At 49.8% G+C, this 17,500-nt stretch overlaps 1 protein-coding gene across 4 annotated transcripts in view; it reads right to left on the bottom strand.

The window, feature by feature from the left end:
• The window catches only part of robo3 (roundabout, axon guidance receptor, homolog 3 (Drosophila)), a 98,025-nt gene that overhangs the window by 5,870 nt on the left and 74,655 nt on the right, over window positions 1-17,500 (bottom strand). For 3 of the 4 annotated variants that reach the window (XM_029174203.3, XM_029174204.3, XM_029174206.3), the window contains exons 5-18: window positions 17,275-17,413; window positions 16,653-16,780; window positions 15,617-15,631; window positions 10,893-11,017; window positions 9,149-9,320; window positions 7,311-7,516; window positions 3,474-3,555; window positions 3,072-3,240; window positions 1,507-1,673; window positions 1,309-1,430; window positions 1,012-1,228; window positions 535-659; window positions 268-451; window positions 1-170 (exon numbers count right to left, since the gene is read on the bottom strand). The exon at window positions 1-170 is cut by the window's left edge and continues 70 nt beyond it. In XM_029174203.3, coding sequence (XP_029030036.1) covers window positions 1-170; window positions 268-451; window positions 535-659; window positions 1,012-1,228; window positions 1,309-1,430; window positions 1,507-1,673; window positions 3,072-3,240; window positions 3,474-3,555; window positions 7,311-7,516; window positions 9,149-9,320; window positions 10,893-11,017; window positions 15,617-15,631; window positions 16,653-16,780; window positions 17,275-17,413 — 2,021 coding nt within the window. The remainder of the gene's footprint in view (window positions 171-267; window positions 452-534; window positions 660-1,011; window positions 1,229-1,308; window positions 1,431-1,506; window positions 1,674-3,071; window positions 3,241-3,473; window positions 3,556-7,310; window positions 7,517-9,148; window positions 9,321-10,892; window positions 11,018-15,616; window positions 15,632-16,652; window positions 16,781-17,274; window positions 17,414-17,500) is intronic. The other variant, XM_029174205.3, reaches the window with a different exon arrangement.

Raw genomic sequence — 17,500 nt, 5'->3', positions numbered from 1 at the left:
CCAGACGCTGAAGCCCATGAGGATGACCCAGCAGGCGCCGCCGATGCCCGCGATGAAGGCCGGCTGCTTCACCACATCTGTGATCTGCTCGGCCAGGCTCACGCTGCCCTCCTCCCCCCCCTCGCCGGGGGCCCCCCCGCCTGGCGCCGGGGCCTGCTGGGCCGGCGGCTCTGGAGAGGACGAGGCAGGAAGTGAAGGTAAAGGGAGCGCACGTGGACTGGTTACACAAATGAACCACACTGAGAGCCTGCAACTAAGTGGACTCACTGATGAGGACGGACACGGGCTGACTTCGAGCGCCCACGCCGGCGCCGGTCACCGCCGCCACCTCCACCTGGTAGGTGACGCCGGGCATGAGGCCTCTCAGCGCCGTGGCCAAGGTGCTGCCATCCACGGTCCTGTTGATGTGGTAGCGCGTCTGGTTGTCTCCGCTGACGCCCACACACCACACCTGTGGAGCCCAAGCGGACGGGTCAGTGCAGCCGAGCTCTGGAGGCGCTACCGTGCGCTGGGTGCTGATTCTAGGCCCGTTACCCGGTACTCGTGGACGGCGCCGCCGGGCCCCTCGCTGGGCGGAGGCTCCCAGGACACGCTGACGCTGGAGCTGTTGCCAAGCTTCACTGTTGCCACAGTAACAGCTCGAGGCGGGCCACTGGGGGCTGAGGCAGGGAGACGGGGGCAGTCAGATCCTCACTCGCTCATGCTGCACTCAATGTGCAGTAAGTGGTGAGCAACAATAGTGGATGTAGACCCAGAAATGGAGGGTTCTCTGAACCAAAGGAGGTTCTTTGGGTTCATGGACTAGGATCAAAAACATCAACCTGCTCACAACCTCAGGCTAGAGTAGACTTCAATACAAACAGGGATGAATGTAAATGAAGCCGAATCGAGGAGAAGAGCTAATTAACCGCAACATGCTGAGATGACGTGAACAGACTGGAGCGGTTCAGTAAATCTGGCCGACTTCATGTAAAGTCTGCATCCGTTTCTGATACACGCTTCAGAACTCACCGTCTTCCAGGGTTCGAATCAGCAACGTTCGGCTGTCCTTGCCCTGGAACTCATCAAAATAGGGCCGGATCTTGATTTCGTACTGGGTTCCCTTGAGGAGGCTGGTGAGCACAGTGCTGCGCTCAGAGGGGGAGTGGATGTCCTGGAGGAGCCAGCTGGTGCCGCTGGGCCGGTAGAAGAGGCGGTAGCCCTGCACGTACTGCGACTGACGATCCACCTTCAGGTCAAAAGAGCTAGAAAGATGAGAATCCATCCTCTGCCTTAAACACACAAGAAACAAAGGCTGGAGTCACTCACGGTCCAGGATATTCTGATGGAAGCTGGCGTCAGCATCACCGGCTCCTGAAGCTGGACCGCCACCTCCCCCAGCTCCCTCTGCAGCTGCCGGTGGTCCACACCCTGACCCGTCGGACTCACATCTGGGGGCAGAGCACAGGTTGGGTCAACAGCGCGCTGGGCTGGGTTTCGTTCAGCATTAGGGGTGGGGGCACTGACCCTGCGTCCTCACGGGCTCAGAGATGGGGCTGGGGTCGCTCAGGCCGTAGGCGTTGACGGCTCGCACGATGAACAGGTACACGGTGTTGTGGAAGAGGCCGGTGATCGTGTGCGTCTCCATCCGGACCGCGTCGGCCACAGTCTGCCACGTGCTGCCCGCTGACTGGCTGCACAGAACGGAGGGGAACCGTGTTTAGTGACACACCTCCTGCATGTGAAATGTAAAGTATAGTGATCTAAAGCACAGGAATACATTTATAGCAGAGGAACACAGGTTTTACAGCCGTAGGTCCTCATCTTGTCAACTTTCACCAATCATTTTGTTCTGGTTACAGTTTGATGATGATGATAATGGACGGCTGTAAATAAGAAGCCATGATGTTTGAACATGTTGGTTCAGCTGTGTAGCTAAAGTACAGGGGTTTCCTGTGGTACTCAAACGTTACATTGCCCCTCTTTTGTGTCTGCGCCTGAATCCAGAGGTGCTCTGCAATGCTGGTGCGACAGCAGCTACATAATTACCCACCACACGAGTAACATCTCCAGGCCAACCTCAGCTTTGGGCTCCTCTAACATTTCTTAGTGGTGACACTGGTGGACGGGACTAAGCTGCTTGGAAGGTTTCCTCCACCAGAGACCATTAGCTGTCCTGATGAATAATGGAATGAGGCTGCCATGAAGGCACAGCTGCCAGCAGGAAATGAGGGCACGTTCTTGGCCTTGTGGTAGATGCACCCCCCCCGACCGCTTCGCTTGTCTCCTTTCTTATCTATGAATTCATCGATATGGCGGTGGAGCAGTCACAGAGGCCTCTTCACGCGCTTGTTTGACACTCTCAGGTTTTCCCCACGGCTTGTGTGTGTGTGTGTGTGTGTGTGTGTGTGTGTGTGTGTGTGTGTGTGTGTGTGTGTGTGTGTGTGTGTGTGTGTGTGTGTGTGTGTGTGTGTGTGTGTGTTTGTGGCTGTTATGGGACATCACTTTAGAACCGTGCTGCACAATTAGACCAAAGCAGTCTCATGAATGTACCGCTGAGGAGGGACCGCTCACAGGGAGTTCACACGGTCACATGTGAGACTGTAGAATGACCAATGAATTCTTAGACACTTAAGAGTCTAAATAAACATATGAACACACTCACTTCCCCGTGACTCGACCAACACATGGTTCCACGTCCGTTGAGGAGATGTTACTGCATTACCCCCCCCCCCTCCAGCTGCTTTATAGAGATTCACTCCACCAGGGGCCACATCTGGATGTGCTTGAGCTGCGCCGGTCCCAGTCTTTGTCAGTGATGGAACGTGTTTCCTGATCCTCATCTGCGTCTGACGCTGAGTCGCCTTCCTGCTCCGCTAAATCAACTTTCCACCTAATTAACCATGGCTGAGCCTCCTCTGAGGAAACCTGAAGGGCTTTAGGGCTTTTAGAGCAGACACTCATGTCAGGCTTCGGTTGTTGGACAAAACTGGTCCCGATGTCATGTGACCAGTTTTGTTAATGTTAAGTCACGTCTTTCCGAGGCAGTAATGAACACTTCCCAGTCGTCTGTGTGCTCAGTGTGAACTGACCTGAAGGCCTCGATGATGTAGGAGGTGACAGCAGCTCCCCCCTCGTGGGCGTTGGGTTGCCAGGTCAGAGAAACGCTGTTCTTGGACACATCGGTGACTATGGGTTTGTGCGGTGGACCTGGCAGCTGGAAGGGCTCCGCGGCCTGAGCCTCCGCCGTGTCTGCGCTCTCTGGGTCCAGGAGCAGAGGACGGTGGGAAAAGATGATCAGCAGACGCCTCCTCATTCACACTGACTCTGAGTTGAGACTATTTGATCTTGACTAACACACAGGACTAATACTCATAACATCAGAGCATGTTAAGTAACCTCTTGACAGTCAGGACATTTGGTATGAACCATTTGTGCGTTGTCCTGGGCTGCAGCTGTCATTTGTACGTTTAAAGCAAACAGACATCATTTACCTTTGACGGTGAGCACTCCACTCCAGCTCGTCTCTCCACTGGAGCTGGAAGCCAGACAGGTGTAAACCCCAGAGTCTGTTTCCTGGCAACAGTAAATGTGTATCATCAGTTCAGTGTATTTGAATTGTTTCTCTAATGTATTAATTCTTGTTATTCCACATAAGTGAATATGAATCTGCATTCATAACATCTGTTTAATTAACTGCATCCGTTTGGGACGTTTTGTCAATAATAGTTGGCTCACTTTTTCCCATAAATGATAAATTCTCTGTGGACTTATTTGAAGTCGGAGCCGAAGTCAAAGCCGGTGGCTTTTATGTTGCTCGTGTGATCCCTGCGCGGCAGAGGAGGAGTGGTTAACGGAGGGATCAAAGCCCCGAATTTTAATGAGCAGCAAGAGGTGTAGAAGCGTCTGAGGCTCCACACTCAACAGCTACTTGGCATTCTGGACGGGGCACGAGCACATGTAATTAAGAGGTGTGTGTGTGTGTGTGTGTGTGTGTGTGTGTGTGTGTGTGTGTGTGTGTGTGTGAGTGAGTGAGTGAGTGAGTGAGTGAGTGAGTGAGTGAGTGCATGCGTGTGTTTGTGAGTGTTTGTGTTTGTGAGTGTTTGTGTGTGTGTGTGTGTGTTTGTGTGTGTGTTTGTGTGTGTGTGCATGTGTGTGTGTAAAGGTTTAGGAGGCCAAGCCAAAACATAGATGTGTTATGAATTGCGAACACATGAGATGTTCTTGTTTTTCTCGCCGAGAGGCTTTTTAATGTGACACTGAGGTAGGAACAACTTGCAGAACATCTGCCTCTCAACACTGTGAATCATTTATTTTGTTTGTATTGTTCATATCCGTAGAATCACAACCAAAAGCACAGTCTGCAACCACTGACCTGAGAACAGCCCAGCTAATTACAATATGGTGTAAATGCAGTGTTTGATGGCTGCTCCTTTAACAAAGTCTACAAGAATCATGCGTTTCAGTCTAATGTGTGTCTCATGATCAGATCAAACCCTAAATCCATCCATCCTTTACTGCTCGATCCCTGTGGGGGTCGGGAGGTGCTGGAGCCTGTCCCAGTACCTTCCCCGTGGACACCCACTCACCCACTCACACACTCACACCCACGGGCAATGGAGGAAGGAATGATGGAGGGAACTGGAGGAAGCGGAGAGAACGCACGCGAACACAGGAGGCACCAGGTCACCCTGGGATTCAAACCCAGAACCTTCTACCGAACGAAGGGTGCGGTGAACACGCACACACGGTACATCTACTGGCAGCGTCCACACAAGCCTTGTGCTACAGCTTCTAATGGCGAGAAATCCATCTCACGCTTCCTGGCATTTGGTGAAAAATAAAACATGTTGTGAGAGAAATTAGTTTACAATGTAAACTCTACATGGGAGAATTAAAATGAGCTCATGCCTCCGCTCTATTTACAGTACACACACACACACACACACACACACACACACACACACACACACACACATAAACTCACACACACACACACACACAAGCACACACACAGACACACACACACACACACACGCACACACACACACACACACACACACACGCACACACACACACACACACACACACACACACACACACACACACACACACAGACACACACACACACACACATAAACTCACACACACACACACACACACGCACACACACACACACACGCGCACACACACACACACACACACACACACACACACACACACACACACACACACACACACACACACACTATACAGTATGCAGAGGATGCACAGCGGAGCCGACCGTGACTGATGTCTTGCTGAGCGTCGCCCATCCTCCCCTCTGCACGTGTGGGTGCTCATCAGTAACGCTGACAGAGAATTACTCAGGCCTAAGTGGGTTGTCAGAACCTGCAGACAGAGGACGGGGCTCTCTCTGTACGACATCCCTGCGCCGCCGCTCACTCCCGTCTACGGGTTAAAGACCTCGCACCCCGTCTCAGCGTTGCTGTGGAGCGCTGGGGTAAACAGCTGGACGCCTGCGTGTTAATCACGGCCTGCAGCTGGAGCGCTGCACTGAGCAGGCTGCTGAAAAATGGACGAGGTGAATGGAAGAGTGGAAGGAGAGGAGCTCCACATTTTAATACATATATATTTGTTGCATTCTTAACGTTCACCAACTTGTCCTCAGTCACCTGCCAGTCAGTCTGTTCCCTTCTAGCAGCAGCTAACTGAGCCGTTAACATGGCTTCTGCACAGCAGCAGGTTGCTAATGATGTCAGGTCCACTTTCGAGGGCAGCAGGGAAATGTGATTACAGGCTGTAGAACCCGTACACGGGGATATAAAGTCAGCGCATGGACCTGATTCCCTGATTTAACCTGATTGAATGACTGATCCGTTTGACTCAGCGCCTGCGTCGTGCTGCTCACATCGGACTTGTGTTTTGTTTGTTACACCCGCTGACCCACACACACACCCACATCTATCGTTTAGCGCCCCCCCCCCCGTCGGTCCAGGATGTCTTGGCACCGGTACCGGTGGCAGTAGAGGGTCTGGCAGACGTCCCAGGGCAACGGCACCGCCTCATCGCCGCTTCAAGGAACAAACAGACCATCTGTCGCCTCCAGGGCCCAGATGAGATCGCGTATTTATATTGATTATTACAGGGTTAAAACGTGATTTATGAGCCATGATTGCCTTTGTTTCTTATCATGCAAAGAATGAAGCTCAGTGTTTTGTGTTTAATGTGTGTATAATGAATGAATGAATAATAAATGGCAGAGCTCACATTAAGAGATGATTATAAAGTGATTGTATGTACAGTATCACTGACACAGAGTCTCAGACTGAGGGGAATCATTAAATGAAATAATCAGCATCTATGGCTTTAAAAAAGAAAAGTACAGGGACGTGAACGGCAGCAGTGAGTCGACATATTTACCTGTCACACGTCGGTTCTTATTATAATTTTATGTAAATTTGTTACTTCTCAATAACATCAAAGGTTTATATTTTATGCATTTCTGTTCAAGAAAAACAACAACAGCAACAACCTCACTGCCATGAAAACGTCTACGTCTGTTCACTGAGAGGAATGTGATCCAACTGAACCAAAGTCTGAGAGAGCTTCAGCTCTGGCTTTGACAGCTTCAAATGAGTTTTAAAGCAGGAGTGCTTCAAACGCTGTTATCGGAGCCATCAAGTCATTTCTTTAATTCCCACACGACTTGAACACAGCAGAAATGAAACTTTCTCCACTCTTCCTCTCCTCCTCTCACGCTCTGACTCTCACTCATTCAGTCGTCCACTCCTCACTTGCGCTGATGTATTAAGGATTTAATTACAAGTCCCGGCGATCGTTAATCATTAAGAACCCACAATCAATTAAGCGGCGAGTCTTTCCGCGCTGCGCTGACCTCAGGTGCGCGTCGCACCCAGGAGGGAATTCTGGGCAGAATGGATTTCATTAGCGTGGAGTCGGACGGCGCTAACGACTGCTAATGGCCTCGCGCGCTCATTAGCATGGAGCTCACACTCGCTGATGCTGTGCTGCTGCGTTCCCCTCCTCTCATAAAAACGCATCATCGGAGCAAACCATAAAAGATGTCCTCCGTTTAAGTGGCTCACACTTTCCTGCTAATTGAAACTGCAGTGTTTTACGATGCGGGACCTGTTTATTCTGTGTGAACAGCATGACATCTGATGTGCACTAAGCATGTACAGTACAATGTATTTCACTGGAAGGTGTGGTGTGATGGAATAATGGATGGATGGGAATTTCAACAATGATTCTGTTATAAAATGTGTTTTTATATGAATTTCTAAATTCCTTTGTGTTTTTCTGAATACCTGGAGGTGCGTGATCTGAAAGGTGCCGTTTTCCATTAAGCTGACGCGACCATCGTTTCCCAGGATCCTCTGGCCGTCCTTCTCCCACTGAATGCTGGGAACAGGGTTGCCCATGATGTGGCAGTGCAGCTGAGCAGTGGAACCTGGAGCTAAAGTGTGATTGGCAGGACCCTGGCGGATGATGGGAGGGACGCGGTCTGAAGGCTCTGCAGAGACAGGAGGAAGTCAGGCTGTGAAAAAATCTATTTGATTGAGCCTTAAGAGCAGCATTCCCGTCATTATACCATTTTACAGTATTATAATGTGACTGGGCAAAGAAGGAGCCAGATCGTCCTGTCCCGAGATGTAAAATGTTGCTAGAAAAGCCCATCCGCTCCCAGAAGCTCCCGGGTCCACTCTCTCTGGCCCTGCCCCAGTTCAACATGCAGATGGATGACATCGATTCTTCTCAGACAGGAGCATGTTGATACAGCCCCGTAACGACAAACCACTTGACAGGAAATTGAGCAAAAGCTTGGACGGAAATATATTTTTTAATCCAGCTGACAATAAATACGGGAGCTCTGCGAGATTAATCTGGAGCTAGTTCCTTGTTTGAACAACATATATTTACTTTCACTAGGTCTGTGCAAAAGGGTCTGAGCTATTATCCAGCACACAATCCCATCAGAGAGACAGCTGATTGGATTCAAGCTGCAGCGAAACCCAAACAAACCAGAGTCAGAAACAAAAGGAGCAGGAGTTGTGGCAACAGATGGTGTGAAGCCCACAGAGCTCGGTCCATAATACGGAGCCACGCCTGGATTACATGAAGGGACGGATCCACAGAACCAGTGTTCTCCAGGACGCTGGCCTCAAACTACCTGCCAAGCACCTAGAATGAGACAGTGTGGAGTTGAAGGTGCAGCAAATGCAGGTGTGATCTGGTCTCCTCCCTTAGTAGAGACTGTGATGTGTGTGATCACTGAGGCCAACTCAAAACGTGTAACACCTACACGCAGTTTAGAGTCGACAGAACGGATCCAAATCTCTGTTTGCTTCCAGGGTGGAACGGCTGCAGGGAGGGAAGCATATGCTGCAGCGGCTTATTTGCATAGAAGCATCAGCAGTTGTCCCTTTTGATTACATCAGATAGAGGCTCCCGCTGTTCGCTCGTTTGCAGGAGGGATATTTTAATTTGAGGCAGGTTTGAAGGCTTTTTGAAATCATATGGGTGCACAGTGGGGGGAGGGGAGGAGGTTCAAGCAGAGCATCTTGAGGGATCAAAAAGGCGGGAGGGAGGGAGGGAGGCGTCTTCACCGGCGCGGTGCAAATGTTCACGTCTGTGTTTTAGGTGTTTTTTCTTCATTTAACTTGAACGAGGAAGTTATTTTCCCATTTCATTAGCATAAATGATTAAACCGGTGGATACACTGGTTCCAGAGGACAATTTAAATGGTGTACAATCAGTGTCATTGCAGAAGTATTTCTACACACAAGGTCGATTTCAAAAGGCTTTTATGACTGTATTATTACTACGATTTACAGAGAGAGAGAGAGAGCAGGACACGACTCCATAGAGGTCACAGGCCGTTTTCAGGAGCATCACTACGTCCCTGAGAGCAGGTAACAAGGACTCAACGTTAGTCTGCTACAGTGGCAAAGAGGAAATCTATGATGTCACCATCATGATCATATCATGCCTTTGATTTGATTTACAACAGGAGCAGTGATGTTAAACAGTGAAAGCTAACAGTCCACATCTCTGCAGTTTGTACTTGAGGCCTGTTTACTGTAAACTGCTACTGCTGCTGTTCACGGCTCCCTCCACCTCCCTGTGTGACTGTGAATCCACTCACCACTTTCCACCTCCAGCAGGGCTTTGGTCAGGATGCTGCCGGCCACGCTGATGGCCTGGCAGATGTAGTAGCCAGAGTCTTCAACGCGGACGTCTGCGACCGTCAGCTCCCCACTCAGCGACACCGAGAAGCGGCCCGACTGCGACGGCTCCTGGACGGGGAACAGCAGAATCTGGGGAAGACAGTCCCACGGTGGTTTGTAGTTAGCATTCACGTTGCATTGGTATGAGAAATCAATATACAGGCATGTGTAACGTTTGATTAAGGCGTTGACTCATTGAAATCAAAGAGAAATGTGTTTTAATAGAGGGTTTAAAAGCAGGTTGCGCCTGATGTACAAGGGCGACTTATTCAACCTGTGCATCAAAGCATTTGGGAGCGTCTGCCTTCGGGTGCTTCAAAACACAAACACAAAAGACAAGGACATTAGTGCGGATGCGCACGTTGAACATGAGCAGAGGTCAATGGCAGATCTTTAAAAAACGGCAAAAAACAGGAAATGAAAGTGCCACATAAGAAACATAATGATGCTGATGAATGGATGAAAACTGTTTAACACCCAGTTCTAACGTTTGGTGAAGCAGATCTGCATTAAAACAGTAAGAAAATAAATGATGAGACCGTGACTAATCTGCTTCATCACTGACGCTGCTCCAGAACAGACAGATGCTTTCATGCTAACACGTTATTACGAAACCTGAACACCAAATTTAAAAACATGGGTTTTTATAGCTCAATATATAACTGAATCCACAGCTGGAACCACGCGAGGCAGCAGGATGTTCAGGTTCTATGCAGCGCAGGGTCACGTCGTCTGCGTTGGTCTTCTTTTAACAGGATTTAAGTGCATGTGTCCTGAAAGGCAGCGTCTTCCTGACCTGCTGCCCACGTACTTCCTGTCTCCCTCTTCCTCCATGCTTTCCTCTTTATCGCAGTCCTCCACTCTTGTTCTCCCGCTCCCACGCGCATTCTTGAAGCCCCCACCAAATACACCCCCCCCCGATCTGTACGAGAGCTACACTACAGGCTCCCACACACTCTATCAAACCTTTCAGCGCATTCCAACAGGCTGCAGTGCTTATCATCTGCTCGTCTGTCTCACACACACACACACACACACACTCATACTAATTTTCCATCACCCACACAGAGAGTTATTCATGAACGTGTGAGCATGTGTGTGTGTGTGTGTGTGTGTGTGTGTGTGTGTGTGTGTGTGTGTGTGTGTGTGTGTGTGTGTGTGTGTGTGTGTGAGCGTGTGTGTGTGCGAGCGTTTGTGTGTGTGTGTGTGTGTGTGTGTGTTCGTCACTCCTGGCATTACACTACAGCACAAAATGATAAGAGGATGAGAGTAAAGAACATGACAGTGAGAAGAGACACAGGCTCTGTGTTAAACATGTATCAGGGGCCTGAATGGGAACCAGCTAAAACTGTCTGCATTTCTCTATATGTTGATATATTTACGCCTCAGTGACCTGGTATCTCTAGTATCTGGTAAACGGTGGCTACTGAATTTTCCACAGAGAAGAAATATAAAAACACTTTCTAGACCTGTGGTATAAATGATATACTCACCTGTGGCTTTGCTCCAGCTTTTTTTTGCCAGTGCATAAAATCACCAGTGGGAGCCATGATAAGCACAGCCCTGTCGCTGAGTTTCCCTTCTGCTGACGGACGGACGGACGCCTCGCAGGGCACACGGCGTCGCAGTGCTTTTAATTTGAAACCAGCGGGCGTTTATTACCTGACTGCCTTCTTTCTGCCAGAAGACGGCCGGCGGGGGGTTCCCTTTGGTCCCACAGAGGAAGGTCACGGTGCGGCCCGGGGTCGTGATCTGGTCCCGCGGCCGGATCACGATCTGGGGAGGCACTGCCACATGAAGAAAGGAGCGGTTAGGAGACAACGGAAGTCAGGCCTTGTGGTTCAAATCTGAACTACGACACATTGAGCCTAACATAATAATAATAATAAAATATTATTATAATCTATTATAATTATTGGTTAGAAATTGTACACGAGGATGAATATTTGGTGGAGAGGAGAGGAGGAGAATGTCAAAAAGGTCGTCCCAGAACCCACAGAGGCCTAAAACCAGGTTTGTGGGTCACCTTCGAGGTCCTGAGCTCCAGACTCATCAGATATGATTGAATGCAGATTGAGGGCACGAGGGGAACGAGGGGGGGTGACTGCACCATGCTGAGTGTGTTTTAGAAGCTATAGAAGCTCCTGCTTCCCATTCACCCGGAGTTTCAATTAGCATTAATGCAGTAAAGAGTGAAGAGAGAATAATACAGGCACCAACAAGTTTGGATTTTATGTATAAAAGCTTTGAGCATCTGTATAAATAATGTGACGTAATGTAGTCAAGGAAATATGATGCTTAAACAAATAACAATATTAACAAAAAAACAAGAATATAGAAAAACAACAACTACAAACTAAACTGACAGTTTGTTTCATCCGCCAGCAGCAGAGGAAGCTGAGACACACTGTCATCATTTGTATAAAATTTGTATAAAAATTACACTGTGATAGTCGGGTTTCCTTATATAACGCTGTGACTGGACCAGCCACATCAAATAATCTACTAATAACATGAATATAATAATAAATCTGGACCACAAAGACTGACTCTTTAGCACTGAATGGCTCCATGCACTGAGGCCCCTGTGGTCACAGCAGGCTCTTTAACGGGGAGGGGGAGGGGCTGCCTGATCCCATGTCATCGTGGCAAAAGGTCAAAGTTCAAGCGTGTCCGTCCTTTCACTCGCTGAGCAACGCGAGCTCAGACTGCAGCGTAACGTGACTCTGGGCTCGTGCGAACACACTGGCGCACGGCGCTTCAGAGCCGGCGCCACGCAAGCCTTTCCTGCAGAACCAACATCAGCCACCACGCCGCCACTCTGACCCAAATACGGTGACAGATCGGAATATTCAGGCCATTAAAGTGACGTGCGTGCTCCACGCAGCCGTCTGGAGAATAACAATGTTTGATCTGAGCAGGCACGCGGCTCAGCGCCTCAGGCTCCGATAAATAATTAGCAATAATGGGTGCACTCGGCGCGACACCGAGCTCAGATTCAGGGCAGAGAGAAACATTCTCACCCGACATGAGCTGGAATGTACAAAAACAGCTGCTCTACACATGAAAACACACGCGCGCTACATGTGATACAGGTGCTGGAGTTGTTTAAGCACCGGAAGCGCCTGATTTTCCCGTTTATTTAAACGCAGCGCAGGCTGAAGAAGTGACATCAGGCACCGCCTGCAGGAAGCAGGGAACTGGGCAGAGTGATCACAACCCAAAGGCTCCTCTGGGTTCTTCTGGATGGAGAAGACGCGGCGAAGCTGACGCTGAGACGGAGCTAAAAATAGGCGGCGCCTGAAAGTTGCCTTTCACGGCTCCAGTGATAAGAACTGTCAGACTGAGGAGGGAAGACGGGAGAGCAGTGTTTACAATTTCTCTGCAAACCTCCATGTTTGTGCCTCATCTCTCATTTACACCACAGAATCATGAGCGTAAAGCGCAGTGAGCAGTAGTGGTGAGAAATGAGCATCACATAGTTATTAATGAGAGCATAAACACAGGGTTCCCCTCAGCTGAGCTGACTGTTAGTTTCCCTTCAACTTTCCAGGATCCGTCGTGACCTCTGACCTCTGACTGTGACTTACATGGAGCCGGAGTCGCAGTGTGTGGCAGCAGGAACGATCCCTGATTCTCAGTGCAGCGAGATGCATCATCCTCGCAAACAGCCGAGGTTTCAGCTGTTCACCACACGCTGTGCTCCCACTCACACACACCAGCGCCGACAGACGCTCGCTGCGTTGTGCGAACGCGTCGCGTTCAAACACACAGCGAAGGCGGACAAAGTGCTTACAAGCAAAGCAGCTCAGTCCCCCCCCCACACACACACACGCACGCATGCACCCGCACACACACGCACACACACACACACACACACGCACGTGCGCACGCACACGCAGACAGACAGACAGACAGACAGACAGACGCACACGCACACACACATGCTCACACACACAGACACACACACACAGACACACACACAGACACAGACACACACACACACATATGCTCGCACACACAGACACACACACAGACACAGACACACACACAGACACACACACACACACACACACAGACACACACACACACGCACAGACACACACACACGCACAGACACACACACACGCACACACACACACGCACAGACACACACACGCACAGACACACACACACGCACACACACACACACACACACACACACACACACACACACACACACACACGCACAGACACACACACGCACAGACACACACACACACACACGCACACACACACACACACACACACACACACACACACACACACACACACACACACACACACACACACACACACACTCCTCGGGGCCTGGATGTGACAGGCAGCTGTCACAGTCCCACGCTGGTGCAGACAGCGTGTTTCACACACGTTCGCTTGAGTAAACACACTCTCACGCTGCTGCGGCTGCTGCTTCATCCTGTCCCTCAATGCCCCCCATCCCCTCGCCCTCTCTTCCTCTCACATACGCACCCTTTCCTGGGACTGAAAACATAACAGAGGAGGAAGTTGTTTCCTCCATATTCCAGCTGTAACATATTTCATATTTGTATTTATTGAATGGTGGGGACCTGTGCGCCCTGAACCAGCATCTATATATAAATTAGGGGGAGGTACAACATGCCTTAAAATAAAAGTCTGAGCAACAGCGCAATCATTTCTGCCTTTATAACGGCAGAGCAGGCTTCAGTCCACCTTTCCCACAGGTTAAATAATGGAACTTAATCAAATTGAACAGAAGCTTATATTGCCTCCTGTCTCTACATGATATATGAATGTAACTGGTTGGTTATAAAATTGGTGATGAAACGTGTTAAACCTTCACAAACGGCCGCCCACTGGCGACTCCAGCGCACGACGTGAGGCTCAAGGACACACATCAAGTTCACGTCCTGTCTGAGGTGCAACCACAGTAAAATATGGAGCGGGGTGGTTGTTTGTGCTGCTGTTGCTGCTCCTCGGGGCTGCAGACCAGAGACTCGAATGGACCAGAGCAGCAGCTCCTCTTTGGGGTTTGATTCTTTCATTGTTGGCTTTTCTTTTAAAGCTAAACACGCATGCAAATCATGTACAGATGAAAGCTGAGACAGAAATCTCCAGCAGGCTGTACAGGCACAGTGTCATGATGGATGCAGTCATTGCAGGGCTCCACCCCCTGCTGAGACAGGACTGGACCGGTGCAGCACCTGGACAGGTGCTGGTCATTGTGAGGCTTTTATGGTGGCAGTAAGATGCAGCCACATCACTGACAGGCGGCTGTCGCCTAAAGCACGCACATGTCTCACAGAACAGATAGCAGTTAATAGTAACAAGTGCAAAGCGGCCGTAGTTCTTTCACATCCAACAAAGTGGGTCTGGAGCATTTCAAACCGACCACAGGTTCTGGCCTGTCTGTAGCAAAACACACCTACTTACTGATCTTTGTCCACTCAGTCGGCTGAAAGACCGGACAGACCCTGAACTGGTCGCCTGTCCATCACAGAGCCACATTAAGAACTCTTGGACTGAACCCATGAAGGGAGAACATGCAAAACTCCACACAGACCCTGGAATAAAAACCCAGGTTCCCATTGAAGGAACTCTTTAGCCAAAGCATGCTCACTTCAAAGTACAGGCGTCAACCAAGTGGAGTGGGTTTCTCTAATGAGCAGAGAAGATGCCTGCGTGTTGTAGCTTTAAAGGGTTATTCCATCTCTCTCTATCACGCATTGAGCAAACGCATAAAACAGAAAAAATAAGTTACAATGAAGTTCCCCTTTGAACACAAACACATGCTGTGAACCCCAACGCTTCCTCCGCTTGTCTCAGCTCAGGCCCTGCAGCCGCTGACAGTGGTTTTTGTGGATTTGGTATTTTTCAATTTCACTACACAAAAGTTGCCTCCTTTGCTGCCTTTTCATCCTCAGCGTTTTTGTATTTCATCACCAGCCGTACACGAACGGGCGTGGACGCGATCTCATCCCTAAGCAGCTCGATAGAAGAGACAAAACAGCTATTTCCTTCTATGCCGAGCTGTTTAAAAGGGTTGGCATGCTCAATTAAAAGTCCCTGCTAAACATGGAAGGCATTTCCTGCTACTAATAGAATAACAGAGGCTCCACCTAGATAAGCTTCAACGTGAGTCAAAAGCCTGCTTCCTTCCAGCAGAGCTGCAGTATTTAAATACTAATCGACTCGCCTCTATTCAAACGGGCAGAACAGCAGCAGCGGTTGGGGTCATTCCTCCAACATGGCCGCCCCCCTCCCTCCCTCCCTCCCTCTTTATGTGTGCCTCACTGTTAAGTCCCCCCCCCACACACACACACACAGTGAACGCATGCAAAGATGGGATGAAAATGTATACTCACTGAATGGGCCGTCGCCTTCGGAGATGAGGTACAAAAGGAACGGAAAAGGAAAAAAATGCAAAAGAAGGATGAGTGAGCGTGACATGATGACAGGACGATGGCATATTTGAACAAGAGGCGCCTCAGTGTGTGCAGAATGAGTAATAATAGGAAATGATTGAATGTTTGAATGAAGTGGAAGCAGGAGAGATGAACGGACTGTGGACGACAGGTGAGGATGAGACCTTTAATGTGTGTGTGTGTGTGTGTGTGTGTGTGTGTGTGTGTGTGTGTGTACTCACACATACAGTACATGTGAGCTCTATTACTACTAGTACTGCAGCCGCCTGCGACGCCCCACAATCCGTTCCCATTTTCCTAAATGCTGCTTCTGGGAACGACTCCTTCGTCCCGCTGCAACATTCTATTAGTAAAACGTGCTTAGGCGCCTGTGGATGCAGCGCGTGAGTACATGTGTTGACAGATGTCAGAGGTGTCAGCACCGACCGGAGGGCCCTGGTACCTAGTCAAACTCTAAATATTCTCTTTTATCACTAAAAAAGGCAGATTTCTCATCCGAGCGCCTCTTTTCAAGGGACTGACTTTTATTCTAATGCAATTTCGATGCTTTTTGATCTCGGTTCTCTCTCCGTGGGGATGAGGAGTCGAGGCTTGAAAAGAACTTAGAATCCATTTTTCACTCCTTCCACCTCTTATAGTTTCAGTTAACAGCATGTCATCAGTGGAATAATACGAGAAGCGGTATGCGGCCGCGGCGGCTGTCTGCCTGTCTGCACAGTTACTCGTCTGGCTCCTTTTGGGTAAAAACATTTCAGACATCATCAACATATTCTCTCTAAAATGAAATCTCCCTTAGCTAATAAATAAAAAATTAAACACTGCTACAACCAACAATAAGAATAATTATGGACTTGGTGACAGATTTTTGCGACTCATACCAAAAACAAGTGAAATGTGGGCTTTTTGTGTTGTGACTGATTTACTGATGTATTCAGAGCTGAAGGCAGTCGTAACAGCGCGTGACGCTGCGTCTCACCGTGCACCTGCAGCGTCCCCGACGCCTCCGCCTTCCCCACGCTGTTCTCAGACACGCAGGTGTACGTCCCCTCGTCCTCGGCTCGAACCTGGCTCAGACGCAGGCTGCTGTCGCTGCGGATCTCGAACCTGCAGAAACAGGGCGGCGAGCGTGAGGCGGCCGGTCCCAGCTTTGACTCACAAACGCGGGTGATCTGCTCTAAACCTCTTACTGGGGATGAGCACAGAGCCTGACATATGCTTTGCTAAGTCTCTGATTACGGCCTAAACAGATTTTTACAAGAAACAGACATAAGGTTTAAAGGTCTGGCTTTAGCACAAACATGCGCGTGACTGCAGCCGACAGGGTCCGAGTGGCGTCTGAGTGAGATGTCCTGTAAAGCTTCAGGCAGCAGACGAAAAATCAATGAGCGTCTTCCTGTGCACATCTGAATCCTGCTGACAACACGTGCACCTTTTCCCCTTCTTCCCCTGACGGCTCATTAAAGTTTCATGCGTGAGGTGTGTGGGAGCGTGCTGCCTGATGGTCACCGCTCGTCTTCGGCGGCCGCGGAGGAAGCGCCGCCTGCTGTTATTCACGCGAGGCCTCCGTGGCGCCCGTCGCTGAGCTCCAGCGGTCGTACCTGCCCCGCGGCAGCTCCCCCTCCTCTCTGCGCCAGCGGACCGTCGGAGTCGGGTCTCCGTGCACCTCGCACACAAAGTCCACGGTGTCGTCGGCCAGCACCACCTGGTTCACCGGCTGCTTGGTGAAAACCGGCCTCTCTGGAATCACACGGAGACGGGATGAAGACAGCACCTGACGCTGCTGTTTGCTGATGCTCACAACCAGATAACAACACCTGAAACAAT

This window comes from Betta splendens, chromosome 14, assembly GCF_900634795.4.
Source record: "Betta splendens chromosome 14, fBetSpl5.4, whole genome shotgun sequence".
In the NCBI taxonomy this organism is placed as follows: domain Eukaryota; kingdom Metazoa; phylum Chordata; class Actinopteri; order Anabantiformes; family Osphronemidae; genus Betta; species Betta splendens.
The sequence above is the reverse complement of the archived record's forward strand: the minus strand, read 5'-3'. Positions and strand labels throughout refer to the sequence as shown.